Source organism: Carlito syrichta, unplaced genomic scaffold (assembly GCF_000164805.1).
Source record: "Carlito syrichta isolate Samal-C Ts95f unplaced genomic scaffold, Tarsius_syrichta-2.0.1 Scaffold316427, whole genome shotgun sequence".
Lineage (NCBI taxonomy): Eukaryota > Metazoa > Chordata > Mammalia > Primates > Tarsiidae > Carlito > Carlito syrichta.
Genome location: NW_007260523.1, coordinates 1,032,781 through 1,053,360, shown reverse-complemented (window position 1 = coordinate 1,053,360; position 20,580 = coordinate 1,032,781). Strand labels below are relative to the sequence as shown.

General features: G+C 44.4%; 1 protein-coding gene across 1 annotated transcript in view; it reads right to left on the bottom strand.

Annotated features, from left to right (window-relative positions):
* Window positions 1-20,580, bottom strand: part of LAMC2 (laminin subunit gamma 2) — a 65,766-nt gene that overhangs the window by 33,506 nt on the left and 11,680 nt on the right. The window contains exons 2-3 of the mRNA XM_008074414.2: window positions 8,206-8,394; window positions 814-949 (exon numbers count right to left, since the gene is read on the bottom strand). Coding sequence (XP_008072605.1) covers window positions 814-949; window positions 8,206-8,394 — 325 coding nt within the window. The remainder of the gene's footprint in view (window positions 1-813; window positions 950-8,205; window positions 8,395-20,580) is intronic.

Below are 20,580 nucleotides of genomic sequence, written 5' to 3'. Positions count from 1 at the left end.
CCCAAAGTGCTGGGATTACAGATATGAGCCACTGCTCTCACCCCACAAATAATTTGAGAACACTTTCATCACTCCACAAAGAAACCCTATGCCTTTTGGTAGTCATCCTCCTCTCCCCACATCTTCTCCCTCCAGCCCCAACACCAGCCCCAGGCAGCCACTAATCTACTTTCTATCTCGATATATTTCCCCGTCTAGGCATTTCCTATAAATGGAATCATAACACATGTAGTCTTTTGTAATTGGGGTTCCTCTCACTTGGCATAATGTTTTCAAGCTTCATTCATGTTGTACCATGTATCAACACGTCTATTCTTTTTTTTTTTTTTTTTTCAGTCAAGGAAATGTTCTGTCACCCAGGCTAGAGTATGGTGGTGTGGTCACAGCTCACTACAGCCTTGACCTCCTGGGCTCAGGTGATCCTTCTACCTCAGCCTCTCAAGTAGATGGGATTACAGGACTATGCCACCATGCCTGGCTAATTTTTTCCATTTTTTTGTAGAGATGAGGTCTCACTGTGTTGCCCAGGTTAGTCTTGAACTCCTAGCCTCAAGTGATCCTCCCCCTCAGCCTCCCAGAGTGCTAGGATTCCAGGTATGAACCACCACACTCAGCCAAGTTTCTCTTATCTTTGAAATGAGTATAATGATCATTACAACCTCTTGGGGCTATTGTGAAGAGTAAATCAGATAGCCCACATGAAGTACTCCAGTGTTTGACACACAGTAAGAGTCAGTAAATGAGTGAGTGCTAATGTTAATATAATTGTCATTATTGGGTTAGTGATATTAATGGTGGAACGCAGATGCTCACAGTAGTCTCTGGTCCTGGGCGCACCCTGCGTCCGTGAGCGTGTGGAAGCCTGGCAGACACCGGTCGCATCTGTCTCCTGTCACACCCGGTTTACAGCTGCACCGTCCAGAGTTGTCACATCGAGCACTAAGAGAACCTGCAACCCACAAGGAAGGCGAAGGGAAACAAGCAAAGGAAATATGTAATTTTTGTGCCATTAGGTAGCAACTGCCACCCTAAGGGAGCTCAATAAACACTAAGTAAGAGCCAGCACCTGCTACCTTTAACAATTGTTTCCCATTGTCTGTATATTCCTCTACCCACCAGGGAAAGTTCCGATAGCTGAGACTGTGTTCTTCAGGGAAAGAAATGAAATCACTCATCAAGGCACTTTTGTCTATCTGCTCTGATTTTTGACATGAGGTCACATACAGCCCCCTGCTTTTAAAAGGCAGTCCATCAAATCTGTGAGATCAAGAAGGAGGAAATTTGTGCATGAGTGTGTTGGCCTCCTCGAAGAGAAGCCATATCAGGAAGTGAGAAACATTCTCCCTTATCTCTGGCAGGAAAAAGCCATCTTTTAAGGGTCAGTGTTTGTATGGTATGATTTTTAAGAGCACAAATAAGGCCTGCTAACTGAAATATCCACCTACCTGGGGGGGGGTCAAAAGTGTTCCCCATGGAATGAAGGACATGGGCCTTACCTGATTAGTGCCCTAGTATGCTGTCCGTGTCTTCCCATTCTGTTTTTTCTCTTCCTTCCTTCCTTCCTTCCTTCCTTCCTTCCTTCCTTCCTTCCTTCCTTCCTTCCTGTCTTTTAAGAGAGGGTCTAGCTCTGTCTCCTAGGCTGGAGTGCAATGGCACAATCACGGCCCACTGCAGCCTCAAACTCCTGGTCTCAGGTGATCTTCCCACCTCAGCCTCCCAAGTAGCTGGGTCTTACAGGCACATGCCACTATGCCAGGCTAATTTTTAATTTGCTGTAGTGATGAGGTCTCACTATGTTGCCCAGACTAGTCTCAAACTCCTGAGCTCAAGTGCAATCCTCCCGCCTCGGTCTTCCAAAGTGCTGGGATTACAGGTATGGGCCCCTGTGCCAGCCACCATTCCATCTTTTTATAGACAGGCTCTCCATTGTAAATAGGTCCTCTCAGATTGAGCACAGATAAAAAATGAGAGGTGCTCATGGTAACACATGTGTCACTGTAAGATGTGCCTCTTCTTTCCGCCTGGCCTTCCACACCTCCTGTTCCGCCTCACCTCCCCTTGCCTGGGGCCTGCCTTGGGCTTTCCTCCCTAACTCCATCCTTGCCTCCCCATACTCCATTCTCCACAGAGAAGCCAGAGTGCTCTTTTCAAGACGTAATTCAGATCATATCACTCATCTGTTTAAGTCCTCTGGTAGCTCCCCACTATAAGTACAATAAGATGCCAGCTCCATGTCATGGCCTGCAAGACCCCCCCCCTCTAACCTCCACGACTCCCTCCTTCCTAAGTTCTGCAACCCAGCTCTACTCTGGTTCCTGGAGAGTGCTCAGTGGCTTCCCTCAAGGTGTCTGCACTCGCTGCTCCCTCAGTCTAGAATTCTCTCTCGCCCAACTTCGCCTAGTTGGGCCATTCTCAACACGTAGGTCTCGATGAAATATTACTACTCTAGAAAAATCTTCTCTGACTCCTGTATCTAAAATACCTATCCCCTCTACTCCAGCCCTCAGCCCTACTCTACTTGAGATGCCTCAGCTTATGTCGCTGGCTGTATTCCCAGTGCCCAGCACAGTGTCCTATGCAAAGAAGGTGCCCAGAAATCTGTTGGATTAAAGTGTGGGCCAAGGAAGAGGGTGGCGCTGTTGTGAAAGGTGCTGAGATAAAGTCCCAGAAATGAGATGTTTGGATGAAATGGAAGGCTGGCCAGTACCCCTCAGCACCTATATAGTTTCCCTGCAGCTGGAAGAATTGTAAAATAACCTGTATATCTTCAATACTTGTGATTTTATTACACTGCCATAGTCTATAAAACCAAGACAACAGTGACCAGTCACTACATGTTTGTTTGCCTTTTTAAATCTGTTACGTTTTTGTGAACTGTTAATTCACGAGTAAAATTCAAATCAATAATGACATTGGCTCTGCACCTATATAAAGCCTTTAATGTGGCATGTGGAACATGAGATAAATCAGTCACATTCACAGTTAAAGTCTCTGAATCTCTCCAAGTCAGCTTTGCATGACTTGAAGGGGCCTTCAGTGCTAATAGCACAAAATGCCATTTTCTGAACACCTACTACGTGTGAGACATTGAGTTGGGGCCTTCTTAGGTACGAGCTCATGTTGTCTCGTAGTGAATTAGAAGTTCACAGCAGGACAACAGAGGTACTTGTGGACAATTGAGAGTCATCGGAGGTGTAGGCAGACAGTGACAAGATCAGACCCACAGTTCAGAAAGAGGACTCTGGGGCAATCTCGGGATGAACTGGAGAGGACAAGACAAGCATGCATCCTCCCATGTGGGTAGCTTGGATTAGAAGAGTTTGGTGAGAAGAGAAGGAAGGAAATACCATGAGAGCCATTGTGGATGTGGAGCAAACAGACTCGGGCAACTCTTGGGTCAGGAATAATGAGGGAGAGGGATGACACCCAGGCCCCCAGGGTGCACACCTAGCTGGGCGGCGATGCTACTTACCAAGGCAGAGAAGGCAACGGGAGGAGCAGGATCTCAGGTGGAAACATCAAGAGAAAAGAATGCATTTAGTTTGGGATGTAGGAACTTGAGTTTCTAGGGGCACATAAAGGTGGAAATGTTCATTGGGAGCTCCAGAAAGAGGCTAGAGGTGAAGGTCTAGGAGCCTTGACACACAGGCTGAATAGGAAGCCATCGTGAGCAGGAGACAAGATGATGAAGGGGAGGGTAGTCAGGGAAAAAGTCTCAGGATAAAGTCTAACCAAACAGCAAAGCCAAGGGAGGGGGCTCTGAGGAGGCATGAGAGAGGAGGAGAGAGGGAAGCTTCCAGAGCCTCAGTCAAGAGAGCATTTGAACAAGAAGAGATGAAGAGAAGCTGTTGGGATTGGTGTTTAGAGACATGGCGCTCACTAGTCAGCAGGCAGAGCAAAAAATGTCTTCAAATTCCTCTTTGAATAATGCTCCGACAAGTAACATTAAATAAAAGTCTCTCTGTGATGAAATGTGGTTATTTTTAACATAAATAAGTGTCAATTTAGGGACCCAGAAATACATGGGTTTTTTTCCCCATTCAAATTAATGGCAAACTCTCCCTGCAATAATTTTTCAGAATTACATTATTCTTATACAATGGAGAAGACTGTAGTTTACTTTTGGGTTTAGCCCAAAATGGCGTTCTCCAGAACACTTTTCTGAGAGGATTAACTGTCATCCCATGAAAATAAATTTTCAGCTGGGCTCGGTGGCTCAGCCTGTAATCCCGTGCCTTGGATGGCTGAGGTGAGTGGATTGCCTGAGCCCGTGGGTTTGAGACCCGCCTGGGCAACTTGGCGAGAACTCATCTCTACAATAAATCAAAAAATGAGCCGGGCGTGGTAGCGCGTGCCTGTAGTTCCAGCTACCTGGAAGGTTGAGGTGGAAGGATCACCGGAGCCCAGCAAGTCGAGGCTGCGGTGGCCGAGAGCGGACACTGCACTCCAGTCTGGGCGACAGAGTGAGACTCCAAATTAAAAAAAAAAAAAAATAGAAAAGAAATTTTCTGTGTTGAAGAGTTTGAGAAATGGCGCATCCTACATCTTTCAGATTTAGATACATTCAGTAGACAGGAAGTTTGTTTAACTTCTTTTTTCTTTTGAGTCGGAGTCTCATTCTGTCACCAGGCTGGAGTGCAGTGGCATCAGCCTTGACCTGCTATGCTCAGAGATCCTTCCACCTCACCCTTCCAAGTAGTTGGAACTACAAGCAGGCACCACCATGCCGGGCTAATTTTTTATTTATTGTAGAGACAAGGTCTCACCAAGTTGCCCAGACTCACCTTGAACCCCTAGATTCAGTCAATCCTCTTGCTTTGTTTAACTCTTTAATGCCAGGGTCTCCAAACATTATTTGACACTCTTACAGCAATACCCACTATCTTCTTGAGGAATGCAGTGTTCTGCGGGACACTATCTAGAGAACACTGTTCAAGGAAGCTGGGGCTGTGTAAAGTGCCTAGACTTTGAAGCCCCACAGATCTCGACTCAAATACCCGCTCTGGCCCTTATTTTAGCTGTGTGTCTTGGGCATGTTGCTTATGTATCACATCTTTTAAGTAAGGATAACGACTTGTATCTTGCAGGACTGTTGAAAGACGTTGAGCTGATAAATACAAAATGACTAACTCAGTGTCTCCCAGAAGTAGATGCTCAGAAAATGTAGTTTATAGTATACAAACATACTAGTATATTATCTACACGACAATAGTATACGGTCAAGTACCACATAATGGCATTTTGGTCAACAATAAACCACATGTATGACAGTGGTCCCATGGGATTATAGTGGAGCTGAAAATTTTCTCTCACCTGGTGACATTGCTGCCATCATAGTGTAGCCTAAGTGTACAGTGCTTATGAAGTCTACAGCAGCGTATGGCAGTGTCCTAGGCCTTCACACCACTCGCCACTTACTCACTGACTCACTAGGGCAACTTCTCGTCCCTCAAGCTCCAGTCATGGTAAATTCTTACATATGTGTGTCATTTTTATCTTTTATACTGTGTTTTTACTCTACCTTTTCTATTTGTATGTATGTTTAGGTACACAAATACTTGCCACTGTGTCACAATTGTCTATCGTATTCAGTGCGATAACATACTGTCCAGCTTTGTAGCCTTGGAGCAATAGGCTACACCATACAGCCTAAGTAGGTAGTAGGCCAGACCATCTAGGTTTGTGTACGGACATCCTAGCATGTTCACATAATGACAAAATCACCTAAAGACACATTTCATTGAACATATCCCTGCCATTGCACGATGCATGACTACATTATCACAGAGGGTTTCTTCAAGCCTGGAAAAGTTGACATGGAGAAGTTCACAGGCTGTAACTGTAATCATGACTAATTTATTTCATGTTCCAAAACTTCTAAAACAATAGCACTGGGTTTTCCAAATGTCTCACAAGAGCCCACTAGAATAAAAACCCCTGCCCCAACTCCCACATCATGAGCTATGCTTAGGGATGGTAAAAGGTTGACTTTAAAGAGTAGATGAAAAATAACTTCCTGTTTCAAGTCTTTGTCCCAAAAACCTCTTTCAAGGATTATGGAGATGAAGTCTACATGCATTTAAGGACTTAAGAAGGTATTACAAATGATTAAGACTGCATTTAAAATTTAAACCAAAAGAGTCTGCTTCCTTTTAGAACTCTTAAAAATATATATGTACAATTGCATTTTCTTCTTTTTTTCTAGTCTGGGTCTCACTCTGTCACCCATGCTGGAATGCAGTGGCATGATCATGGCTCAACCTCCTGGGTTCAGGTGATCCTTCTACATCCGCCTTCCGAATAACTGGGAAGGATCACCTTGGCCCAAGAGGTCAGGGCTGCAGGAAGGCGCCAGCATATCACTGCCCAGACTGATTCCAACTCAAAAAAAAAAAACATATAAGTCATTATTGGACTTCACCACATCCTGCCAGACTGCCCCCATTGAGCTTAGGCTATCTAGTCCCTGAATAAAAAGAAAGAACCAGGCTCACTATTGCTGGGGGAACAGTGGCCTACACACTGAAACAGAAGAGGAATGGAAAAGCCTTCAGTGCCATCTCACTTAGCAAGGCAGCAGGTTCCTGGTCTACTCTGAAGCTAATAACCTTGTCTTCAGGCCAGACTTTCCAGCTGAGTCAATTACATATCGAATTTCATTCTCACTGATCATGTTGCCGGTATGACCCAACTCCGGTGACTCACGGTGAGGCTGCCCGGCCTCAGGGGACAGGAGATCTTTGGAGAGGTTAAATGCCCTTGAAAATGGAATAATTTTTCTTTATGAAGTTCTCTGATTCATACAGACAATTGCTAAACCCAAAAGATTCTGGATGCTGACACTATACTACAAAGTAAGCAAATCTGACTCGATTCACATCATGAGAGCTACTTAGTAGATGCCAGGATGTGGTTCTGTATTATCATGGGGTCACCTGGTTTTCTTCCTTCCTCCCTCCTTCCTTCCTTCCTTCCTTCCTTCCTTCCTTGAGTTGGGGTCTTATTCTGTCACCCAGGCTGGAGTGCAGTGGCACGATCACACCTTACTGCAGCCTCGACCTCCTGGGCTCAAGTGATCCTTCTGTCTCAGCCTTCTGAGTAACAGGAGTCCCAGGCATGCACCACCATGCCTGACAAATTTTTGTGTTTTTTGTAAAGATGAGGTCTCGCTAGGTGACCCAGGCTAGTTTCAAACTCCCAGGCTCAAGCAGCACTCAGGTTTCTATGAGGTTCCCAAGCCACTCTACCACTCAGGCTGTACCCAAATCTGCCCATTTTCAAAAAGATTCTTCCCACTGCAGCTATGAATGGGTCCCACAGACCTGCTGCACTGAGTCACTGCCATGCAATAACAATATATCCTTCAAGCAGATCGATATTTATCATGCGATCCTATTAAACACTTTCTAGCACAAAGTAGATCAGGCCAAGAAAGACAAGAGACATAGAAGGCAGTCCAAAAACATCTCAACTTATTTAAAAGAACTGCGTCCCTCTCCCTTATTATATTTACTAACTTGTCCTCACTGTCTTCCCCTGAAGCATCCAGCATCATGTGTGTATCTGTGTCCACAGCAAAGCCCTACAGTTTTGCGAATATAGCATTGGATGGGACACTTAAAGAAAAAGAAAATGAAAAACTCAGCCAGCTCTCCTACCACCCACCCCATTAAGTGCTTCCTATTTATTTCACATTCTCTTGGTTGCCCCCTTACTAAGAAAGACTCGAATCTTCCTACTTACTCAACTGTCTCTCTTATTAGCACTGCTCGCATTGCTAGCAACTAGTTCAGCACTAGAAACGGATCCATCTGATCCCTTTTTTGCAAGAGGTTGGTCAAAGGGAGGGTTGCAAATATGATGAACGATCCCCGGAAGAGTGTGAGCTTCCTTTGTCCCTGGGTCAGACCGTCATCTGCTTGGAAAGGTTAATAGTCTGGCTCTTGGTACTAGAATTCAAGCCAGCACGTCCTACAGATGCCAGCTAGTTCCACCAACTCCAGCTTAAGAGAAACATGTTTCCTTCCAGATTGAAATGGCTAAAAAGACCAGTATCTGGTGGTTCCCAGTCATTCCTGAAGTTGAACATCTCCACCTTGGCCTGCTTACGTCTCCCCTTTTCCCTTATCCTCACCGACTCCCTTTCCCTCCTCCCACTCTTCTTCCCCCTCCTCTCCCCCCTGTTGCTCCCATTTATCCGGCTACCTTTGGAGTTGCAATTGCAGGGCAAGCAGCGATCTCTCTCTCTGTGCCGGTAAAAGCCTTCCTTGCACCGCTCGCAGCGAGTGCCGGCAGTGTTGTCGTGGCAGTTGAGGCAGCGAAATCCATCACCTGTCTGTCTGTGGAGTTCCTGATCAAAGATGCATTGCCTGGACTTCCCGTTGCAGTCACAGACTAGGGAGGAAGGAGAAAAAAATACATCAGAAAAAAAACTCTTCCAGGTGTTTTTGTTGTTATTAATAGAAATTATGCATGGGCACTACATGTGAATTTAAACTACTCGATGGGCTGGGCGTGGTGGCTCACACCTGTAAACCCAGCACTTTGGGAGGATTGCTTGCAACCAGGAGTTTGAGACCAGCCTGGGGAACATAGCAAGACCTCACCTCTATAAAATAATTTTTTTTTAAAAATTAGCTGGGCATGGAGGCGTGTGCCTGTGATCCCTGCTACTTGGGAGACTAAGATGGAAGGATCACATGAGCACAGGAGGTCGAAGCTGCAGTGAGCCATGATCATGCCATTGCACTTCAGACCTGGCAACAGAGCAAGACCTCAACTCAAAAAATAAAAATGAAAAATAAACTATGCAATGGAGGAAAGTGAGGGAGCACAATTGGTGGAGTGGAGACCGTGGGAGCTCCTGCTAACCCCTCAGAGAGCAGCCACTACATGGTGTTGATGGGTCACTGCCTAGCAGAATGAGGGTTCAGGGTTGCTAGAACCCTTTGGTTTCTTCCAGACAAACCAAAAATCTTAAGTTGTTGTTTTGTTTTGTTTTGTTTTTGAGTTGGAGTCTCACTCGGTCACCTAGACTGGAGTGCAGTGGTCGCTCCTGGCCACCGCAGCCTCGCCTGCTGGGCTCTGGCGATCCTTCCGCCTCAGCCTTCCGAGTAGCCGGAATTACAGGCATGAGCTACCACGCCCGGCTGATTTTTTGATTTGTTGTAGAGATGAGGTCTCGCTGCCCAGGTGGGTCTTGAACCTGCGGGCTCAGGCAATCCACTCACCTCAGCCTCCCAAAGGCACGGGATTACAGGCTGAGCCACCGAGCCCGGCTTAAGTTGTATTTTTATACAAAAATTCCTGACTGAGATGCCTGCAAAGAGTTCACTGTGCAATTCCAGAGAGCAAGTCTATGAGCTTGAGGAGAACTGTCTACCAGCTGATGGTATCCACCATACCAGATACATAACTTCTGTCCCTCCAGGGATGGTCAAGTGAGCAGCTGACATAACTGTTAGGATGGGCATCTCCTTCCAAAGCCGGGTATCAAAGAGAACCATAGTCCTGTGAAGAATGATCTTCCCCAAGTGACTAGGAAGTTCATCCTGCAGATGTCTCAAAGAGACTCATGGAGTGACTAACACCTTCTTGGGGAGTTAAACTACAAATGAGGCAACCCATGGAAATACTTAGCACAGCACCTGGTTCACTGTAGACAGTCGAATAAATGATTCAGTCACGGTTTAGAAGAGAAAGATGATAGATCTGAGGCTAAAATAATTGTATCAAATGTCAGGTCTACTCTTTCCTTGGGCAAATTATTTCAATTTTTGGAACCTTGGTTTTTCTTCCATAAATATGGACCACATTATCTGCCTCGCTGGACAGTTAAGAGGATCCCACTGAGAAAAGAACATCAAGTGCCTTTGCAGATGCAATTTCATCCTTCACATGAGGTAGGTATCACCTCAGAGGAGAAAAAAGCAGTTCAGAAAGGTCAAGCAACCTGACCCAGTAGAAAACAGAGATTTGAATCTACCTTCCTTCCCTATGCATACTGTCTCCATTGGCCATGCCGCCACATTGAGAGCCTGTCTCTAGGGCCATGATGTACACAGTACCAAAAATAAAGTCAACATATGTGCTCTCACCTGCTGAGCAGGCCCAGTGTCAGGCACTAAAGAAACAAAGGTGACTACGCAAATTTAACGAACCTCCCAAGTGGCTGCCTCACGATACTTTCTGAAACTCACTCTCTTACTGCTTTGGATGTCATCTAACCTAGGGGGAGTCGGCTCACATCCATACAAAGCCCACTCTGTTTCTGGAACTTGACATTCATCAGCTTAGTTAGTTCTCCCGTGGATTTCACTATCCCCGTTTAATGGATGGGAAAACCAGATACATCAAGAGGCTAGGTGTCTTCCCTAAAATCACACAGCAAAATGAAAAAGACAGAATTTGCTCTTTCGTTTACCTGACAGCAAAGCCCTCATCTTGCCATTCTATCCTACTTCTCAAGCATTGGGTTTACCAAAGCATGTAGGCGTTCTTTTTCTAAATCCCTAGTAGAGGGTCATTCAGCCTCTGCTTGAATCCCTCTTAATCCACTAAAATGCCCTGTCCCCCCTTAAACAGCATAGGTTGTTACAGCCAATCACATTTTTGTGGCATTTAAAATCTACCTTGCTCCTTGAAATTTTCATAATGTTTTTGCTCTTCCCTGGAAAACAGCACACAACAGCACACACAACACACAGCCATACACACCCCTACTTTCTTTCCATTCTTTTATTTATTCAAGCCATGAACTTCAGATGTTGTTTTACAGGACCCTGTATCAGTCAAGCATTTGAGTGTCTGAATACTGTTATTTCCAATATCCTTCTTAAAATGACCAGTACTTCAGGTGTGATTTAAACAGCTCAGCTTGCAACAGGAGTAGATTTTTTTTTTTAAGATTGGAAAATATAGTTTATTTAGAAAGTAAATTAGAGAAAGAGAGAGAGGAGATTCACCTCCCCAAGGTAGGGGAGGGGGCCCAGGAGTAGATATTTTTATTCCATGAATGAAGATTAGCATTTCACTAAACTTATAGCATATTAAATTTGCATTCAATTCAAACTCTCAAGGCTCTTTCACAGAACTAGTGCCAAGCTACATCTTTTCCAACTAATGCTTGTGAAACTGATTTTTTTATATCTCCAACAGATGTGCCCACAGCTGCCACATGCTGTGAAATTTCTACCACGTACATGATTATGCATGCACAAGGATGAAATTCACCAGTTAATAATCTTTGTGAAGTTCCTCACCTGGGTAACCCAACAAACCAATGTTCCTCCTGCCCTGGATGCCTTTTGGAAACAATCTCAGAGTAACTACAAAGTTTTCTTTGTGACTTTCTTATTCATAACATACTTTTTGTCCTTTATAAGGACAGCTCACAATATATTTATTGCAGGGAATCTTTTTTAAATAGACAAACTTATCTTTTTTTTTTTTTTTTTGAGTCAGGGCCTCATTCTGTCACCCAGGCTGAAGTGAAGTGACATGATCACAGCTTACCACAGCCTCAGCCTCCTGGCCTCAAGTGATCCTTCTGCCTCAGTCTCCCAAAGTTGGGACCACAGGTGAGCACCACCAAGTCTGGCTAATTTTTTTATTTTTATCTTTTTGTAGAGATGAGGTCTCACTATACCCAGGTTGGTCTCGAACTCTTGGGCTCAAGCAATCCTCTTGCCTCAACTTCCCAAAATGCTGGGATTACAGGCATGTGCCACCATGCCGGCTGTTATCACCTCTTAATACCACTATCCTCCTCATCTGTTCCTTACTCCTTAAAGCTCTACTTTGAAAGAAAAAAAAAGGTAGGGGAAGGGTATCCTTTTTTTAAATTCAGAGCCTTCAGTGGAGTTGCATTATAGTTCCAGCGAGGGAGGTCCTCAGTCAGCATCTCCAGTCCAGGACTTGCCCACCGGGTTTTAGGCCTATTGCCTAAGTGCCCCCGTCTCTCCCACATGGCTTCCCTCAAAGCCAAAGGCTATGGAGCCTGGAGTGAAAGGATATACGGGCTTCTCCTCTGGAAGTGTCTTGACCTTGGGTGTCTGCGTTACCGGAGAACTCCATGAAGACATTCTCTCAGTCAGCTTTGCCTGCAAGACTTTGAAGTTACCAAGCCAGGTTGAGCTCAGACACCTAGCCACACTGCACTTGGCTCAGTAGTGTGTCTTCCAAATATCTCCACTGAGAGAATGAGGGGAGAGCTCATTCCATGTTCCTTTTCATGGAATGACTCTTTTCATCACTGATGTGTTTGAAACATGGTCTCTCTCAAACCATCTCCCAAATTTGGACAAACTTCCCTACAGTCAGTGATTATTTATTCTCACTGCTGGAAAAAAAAGACTTTTATATTTTAAATTCTAGAGTATTCTTGCAACCGGGGTTGCAAGAATAATAAAACAATATATAAATAATAAAACAAGTATAATAAGGCTTGTACGTGGTCTTTTTTATTCTGTGACCAATTCCAATGACTACATGGACATACTGGTTGCCAGAGGGCACTTCCAGGCTAGGAGCAGGGCAAAAGGGAGTGGTGGACACTCAGCCAAAAGGGATGAGGGGAAGCAGCTCTTCACTTCTAGCCACATGCATCTGATGCCTACTGTAGTCAGAGCTTCCATTTATGTTTTTAAAGACAGAAGTAATATGGATTTGCGTGTGAAATCTGTCAGTTTTTAAATGTTGGCCAGTTTCATTTTGAAACAAAGCTGTGTCCATGGACAAAATCTCTGCACTTGAGCCTGTACTTCTGACGGGCAGAAAACACATCTTATGCTTTACAAAAAGGAAGAATGAAGCCCTGGTTTATTACACAGTGCCTGGTCTATAGGAGGTACTTACTGTTTCTTCAACAAATGATTGAATGTTCTCTTGGACTTCAGGAAATTCATTGATGTGTTTCTACCATTTAAAAGACTCCATGCACCCACATATCCCATGCATCCCACATATTTGGACATGCCCTAAAAATACAAATACAACTGGGCACAGTGGGTCACGAATATAATTCCGGCACTTTGGGAGGCAGAGGTGAGAGGATTGCCTGAGCCCAAGGGATTGGGGACCAGCTTGGGCAACTTGGCAAGACCTCATCTCTACAATAAATCAAAAAACTACCTGGGTGTGGTGGTGTACACCTGTAGTTCCAGCCACTTGGAAGGTTGAAGTGGAAGGATCGCCTGAGCCCAGCAGGTCGAGGCTGCAGCGGCTGTGAGTGTGCCACTGCACTCTAATCTGGGTGACAGAGTAAGACTCTGATTCAAAAAAATACCAATACAAATTTTTAGCAGTCACTCTTTTCCCCATTTCTCAAGGGAATGCTTTTCTCCACAGAAACCTGTCCAGGAAACAGCCTTTTTTTTTTTTAGTTGGAATCTCACTCTGTCACCCAGGCTGAAGTGCAGTGGCATGCTCACGGCCATCCCAGCGTCAACCTGCTGAGCTCCAACGATCCTTCCACCTCAGTCTTCCAAGTAGCTGGAACTATAGACATGCGCTACCACGCCCGATCAATTTTTTTAATTTTAATTGTAGAGACGAGGTCTCGCCAAGTTGTCCGGACTGGTCTCGGACCTGCAGGCTTAGGCAATTCACTTACCTCTACCTCCCAAAGTGCTGAGATTACAGGCCGAGCCCCTGAGCCTGGCCAGAAACAGCCTTCTATGGTAATTTATAACACAATTTATTTAGATCAATAGTCTTAAATAATTAATTTAGATTAAATGCAAGCTATAGTATATATTTTTTTTAAATTTTAAAAATAGAGATAAGGTCTTGCTATGTTGCCCAGGATGGTTTCAAACTCCTGGACTCAAGCAATCCTCTCGCCTTGGCCTTCCAAAGTCCTAGGATTACAGGCATGAGCCACCACACCCGGCCCTATACTACATTTTGAAACAAATGAAAATTCTAAAAGTGTTTTCTACTATATTTCTTCCTTTACATTTAGGCTTGTTCAATTTTATGTCTACGTTTTTTTTTCATTTTTAACTTGTAATCTTCTTGTTACTCTTCCAATCTTGGGTCAGCTGCAAAATTCATAAGTATGTTGTGTAGTTTGCATCAGGGGACCTTGACACAAGGCCAAGCACTGGAAGTGTAAAGATGGGGGGGGTCTTGAACCTTCCCTAAGTCAACTGTGAATCATTTATCAACATTCCTTTCATTCATCTCTTATTTAACAAATGTATACCTAGCATCTGCTCTGTGCCAGGTCCTGCCCCAGGCATTGGGATACACCAGAAACAAAACGGAAAATGTCCCAGCCCTTGAGGAGTTTACCTGTAAGTTGAGGGGAAAGAAAGTAAACAATATAAAGAAATAATACATACACCTCTTATCAACAAGGTGCCTGAATGAAACGTACTTGTATACCTAACCCTTAACTGTACCCCACAACACCATAATAAAAAATATTGATAAAAAAAAAAACACACAAGAAGAAATAAATGTAGTAGTGAGAATCAGTGACAGAAAAAAAGCTAAGTCCTAAGAACAACACAGTCTCCAGGCAAAAGAACAGAGACCACAATGTAAAGATAGTAGAACAATGTAGAGATGTTCTTGAATCATAAATTGCAATTATTGATGCTCTGGGTAAGATCATTGGTAATAATCATTGTGTGTATCTACCAAAGGTCTGATAGTATCATTATTTCTAGTTATATCACTATAAATCCTTACCTGTTTTGTTTTTATACATAGGAATTGTTCTGCAATTGGAGAGTGCACATAGAAGTTCCTTGCATTTATATGGCTTGTGAGCTGATATTTTGGTTATTAAACAATATCAATTGCTATGCTTTGTTTTTAAAACTCTTAACATGTCATGGATTTTGTCAATTTGTCAGTCAACACTTTTTAAAGTCATGAATAAACTCATGAAACAATATCAATTTTGCTGACACTGAGTTTGTAATCTCTAATAAGATTAAATTCTTTTTGCCAACAAGTTTGTAAATTTCTTCAGTTAAGAAGTATAAATAAAAAGAAAAGACTTCTACGCAGAATTTGAGAAAGTTTTGTTGCATCCAAAATGGCAATAAATGTTCAAGATTATAAAATTTAAAAAAAAAGAAAGAAAGAATATATAGAGACAATATTAGGATAGTGGTATTCGTTAAGAAGAAATACACAAGGTAGTGAAAAGAAATAGGAAGTTGGGGCCAGACATGGTAGCTCATGCCTGTAATCCCAGTACTTTGGGTGGCCAAGGCGGGAGGATCATTTGAGGTCAGGAGTTCAAGACCAGCTGGTGCAGCATAGCTAGACCTTTGTTTCTACTTCACTAAAAAATAATAATTAAAAATTTTTAAAAAGAAGGAAAGAAAGAGGAAGTAAGGGCATAGGTGAAATGGGTAGAAGCTTATCTTGTTCATAATCTTTGTCCAATTATCTATTGGGTACAATGTTTTTTAATACTTAGTATGAATAACTTATATAATAAATATATTATTATATATTATTATATAATAAATATAATATTCATATTATTACCTCAGCCTCCCAAAGGGTTGGGATTACAGGCCGAGCCACCGAGCCCAGCCTGAGGGTTCAAGACCCGCCTGGGCAACTTGGCGAGACCTCATCTCTACAATAAATCCAAAAATCAGCCGGGCGTGGTCGCGCGTGCCTGTAGTTCCAGCTACTTGGAAGGCAGAGGCGGAAGGATCGCCGGAGCCCGGCAGGTCGAGGCTGAGGTGGCCGGGAGCGGCCACTGCACTCCAGTCTGGGCAACAGAGGGAGCGGCCACTGCACTCCAGTCTGGGCGACAGAGTGAGACTCCAACTCAAAAAAACAAGTAAATAAATAAATATATTATACTATTTGCCTATCAGTTTGTTGCAGATTTTCTTTCAACCTTTCTGATAAATCCTCTTTCTTTCCATTGGCAGGTTTTGTTTTATTGATTCTTGCCCCTTTTCCCCCTTTCTTCTTTTGTCCTCGGTCAATTTTATTGTATTTATTTCATTCATTTGATAAATATCACCTCACACCTATCAGGGAGGCTGTATTGGGTGCTTGGACACTCAGACTTCACATACCAGCAAAATTTCAAAAAGGAGGGTTGCTAACGTTTTATTTTGCTAAAGAAGATATTAAATACATATTTATTTAATATCTGGCTGTGTCAAATATTTATCATATTTATGCTCTCCTACTTCACCACGGGCAGGCATGGGTCAGGGACCTAGCAGTAAGATATCATTGCATCAGAAAATACAGAAACAAATCACACTGAACAGACCTGAGGCCCTTCTTGGGGTCTAGAAAACAGAATAGGCAGAGTTCTCACTGTCTTTCTCAGAACTCTGTATCATTGGTGCTAGGTGCCATCCGTCACTCTCCTTTGACTACTCATTTATACCAAGCCAGGGACACTCTTTCAAGGTTTCATCTTCTCCTCTCTCTGTCCCCTCACTCCAAGGCCTCCACATCCTTAGCTCAGTCAGCCAGGGTTCTCTCTACAGCTGAAGAAATGAGATCCAGCAAGCTTACCTCATAGCCCACATGAACATATCTGAGTCCTTTCACTCAGATTTCCACAGACTTCTTTAAGTCTAGCAAAGCGTGGGTGGTCATTGTGTCTGACTGCACTGTAGGCTGCTCCTCCGGCACTTATTATAATAATAACTATAATAGCACAGCGTCGCTGACCCTCAAGGTGCTTCTTAGGAAAGACCGCCAGGCAGCTAGACGCAGGCCAGCCGCCCACTGCCACCCACACTCACCAGAGACGGAGAGGCAGATCAAAGGAGCAGGAACTTTCCCTAAACAATGCAGCCAGGCGTGCAGTGTCCCTGGGGCTCCACAGCATTCCCACCCCTCACTCAATCACTCCACCCGGCAGGTTAAGACAGGAAGCAGAGGGGCAAAGGCTGCTTCCAAGCTGTCGCCTTAGGAGAATGAAAGGAAACAAAATATTTCCTAGAGTTGTACTTGGGGCAAGGCCTTGGAATCATCACCATCAGCTGCAGTCGTTCACGAGGGGCCTCATTTTAATTTTCCCATAAGAAATAGTGCCCTTGCGAGGCGAGCAATTACCAGAAATGATAACGACTTGGCATAAGTACGATCATGTGTGTCTGAGCAAAGCCTCTTTCTATTGTTCTAAACTTCAAAACATGCTCTGCTTTCCACCAAGGTGCTCTCCATCTCTGCAGTTTGTGAAGTTGTCGTGCTTTTTAGTACTTTAACGGGAATAACAAAATGAAAAATTCAAACTCCTTTCAGAACTCTGTTGATTCGGCCCCTGCCAACCTGTCCGATTTTATCTCCTCCTTCTTTCTCTCTTGTCCACTGGGCTCCAGCACACAGATCCTTACACCAGTTTAAGATGCACCAAGCAAGCTCTTGCTCACCTCGGGCCTTTAGGCTTGCTATTTCCTTTGTCTGGGTACTTCTTGCTTCTACCCTCCCTAAGTTCATTTCCACATAACAGTCAATCTTCTTTTTTATTTTTATATATATATTTTTTGAGGCAGCGTCTCACTCTGTCGCCCAGGTTCGAGTGCAGTGGCACAATCATGGCTCACTGCAGTCTCGACCTCCTGGGCTCAGGTGATCCTTCAGCCTCAGCCTCCCAAGTAGCTGGGACAACCACTCCCGGCTAATTTTTATACTTCTTGTAAAGACATGATCTTACTATGTTGCTCAGGCTGATCTCAGACTCCTGGGCTCAAGAGACCCTCTCACCTCAGCCTCCCAACGTACAGGGGTTATAGGCATGGGGCACTGCGCCCGGCCCAGCCGATCTTCTCTTTGTAAGACGCATGAATCAGATTGTGCAACCCCCCTGCTGATACCCCCGATCATATTCTTCCTCCTTGGAATGCCCGGAGTGCTTACTTCATCCTCATCGCTGTCAGCACTGCCCACTTTCTATCCTGAGCCATAATTTGCGTACATGACTGTGTATCCCTACAGTAGCCAATACAGTGCTTGGCACTGTAAAGACTGGATGGATGGGATGGAAGGATGGATGGATGGATGGATGGACGGATGGACAGAAGGAAGGAAGGATGGATGGATGGATGAGTGGAAAGATGGAGAGAAGACAAAAGGAATGCAGGGAGGGAAGGAGGAATACAGGCAGTATGACTCTAATAGCCATACAAGGGCTGGGTGCGGGGGCTCATGCCTATAATCCCAGCACTTTGGGAGGCTGAGGTGAGAGGATTACCTGAGCCCACGGGTTCAAGACCAACCTGGGCAACTTGGCTAGACCTCATCTCTGCAATAAATTGGTGCGTGCCTATAGTTCCTGCTACTTAGAAGGCTGAGGGAGAAGGATCACCTGAACCCAGCAAGTTGAGGCTGCAGTGGCCGTGAGTGTGCCACTGCACTTCAGCCTGGGCAACAAAGTGAGACTCCAACTAAAAAAAAAAAAAAAATCACCATATAAGAACCTAAAGATGGAGAAATGTCCCAGAAGTCTAGGGCCCACTTTCAAATTTCTTCAATACGATACACAAATTTTTCATTGTTTACATATATGGCATTCATTGTAAAAAAAGCTAATGTTTCAACCCCCCCAAAAAAAAATCCATGGTGATATAAGAAAGATTAGTGAGATGAATGTGATATTTTTTTTTTTTTTTTTTGAGTTGGAGTCTCACTCTGTCACCCATACTGGAGTGCAGTGGCCGCTCCCGGTCACTGCAACCTCAACCTGCTGGGCTCCAGCGATCCTTCTGCCTCAGCTTTCCAAGTAGCTAGAACTACAGGCGCGCGCTACCACGCCCAGCTCATTTTTGATTTATTGTAGAGATGAGGTCTCACCAAGTTGCCCAGATGGGTCGCGAACCCGTGGGCTCAGGCAATCCACTCACCTCAGCCTCTCCAGGCGAGGGATTACAGGCTGAGCCACCGAGCCTGGCTGAATGTGATACTTTCAATGAGAAGGAGTGTCTGGGCCTTTCTTTTGGATTCTGCTCACACCAGATGAGATCTTTCAGCTTGTCTGTGGTCTACGAACCCAGAACTGCAAGCTTTCTGCCCGCCATCTCTGCCTTGTGTGGGAGGAGGGGCAAGGGGATGAGGCCGGCTGGAGAGCATGAGATCATCCTGCGGTGCCCAGGCAGCCTTGACAGGTAGTGTACTTGGCTGCTGTGGGGGACGACGTCAGGAGCAAGGAATCCGGGCGTCTTGTTGGAACCTGACAGCTTGTGCCGGCTGCTATTACGTAGAGCTTTGCTGTTCTTGCTAGTATTTCAGCTGCTTTGTGCACAAAAATGGATTCAGTGGAACCGCAGCAAGTTTATGGAATGCTACCTATAATCTCTGCGAGAGATCCAAGTACCATTCAAAGATGACACTCAGTTCTCTTCCTTAATTAGTGGGAAGGAAAGTGCCCTCTTACCGCATTTTGTGTCCCTCATTCCCTTTCTGAGACATCTAACCTTCTCCCCTCCTTCGTTTTTAAACCCTCTAGATACCATGATGTCAACCTGCTAGGTGTCCTCCTGGCTTCTGACCTTCCCCCATCATGGCTTTGCTGACTCTCCTCCTGTCCCCAACTCTAAATGTCGGTTCTCCTCAGGGCCCAGTTTTGAACCGCAACACCTCTATCAGTCTCCCCTTGGGTGGTCTCATCCTCAGCAAGGACTTCAATAACCCCAATAGGTGCTGACATCAGAAGATATTTCTGTGGCCCAGACTCCATTCCCAACTGCGGGCCCTTATGCCCAGCCATCCACTTGACATCTCCAGGTGGTTATCTCAAAAGTTCGTTACACAAAACATGTTTACAGCCAAGATTGTGGTTGTCATGCCTTCAGGTCAGAAAGCTGAAAATGCTCCTTACACGTTCTCCATCTTTCTTGTCCGCCTAGATTCTATTCAACACTGAATTGTATTGACATAACCTACTAAATATCACAAATCCATCCAAGTCGATTTCCACCACGGCCCTTCCAGACCAAACCCCAAACATCTCGTGCCTGCCATAGCTTCCTGACTGAATTCCCTGCAACTTCTCGTGCTTCTCTCCATTTAGCAGTCAGAAAATCCTTTCAAAATACACATTTTATCAATATCTCTCTGCTTAAAACTCTCTGATGCCTTTCTTTTCATCTTAAACACCAGAATTCCTTAGCATTGCCTACAAGGACTACTTATGGTCTTATTCTACTTTTCCAGCTTAATGTCATATAACACTCCCCCCGGGACATCTTCATCTCTCTCCCATTCATTTCAGTTATAATTTATTTTATATCTTCACTTCCTCTGCTCCTTAAAATTCTCGCTTTGTAAGGGAAAGTCATCATGGTAGAGGGAGGTGATCTGGGGCCAACAATCCCAATTAGCCCTCTACCTCTTTGCTTATTCAAAAAATTAAACTGAAAGTTAAAAATTTTTTTAAATTTTATTTTATTTTAAAGCTGTGGGGTACAATTCAGGATTAAGTATACAAGTGGTCATCATACATGTAAAGTTTAGGCCTACCTTTGGTTCCTACTCTGCCTGGTTTGAGATCAGATACCCTTGTTAATATTATGTACCAGACGGGCTCGGTGGCTCAGCCTATAATCCCACGCTTTGGGAGGCTGAGGTGAGTGGATTGCC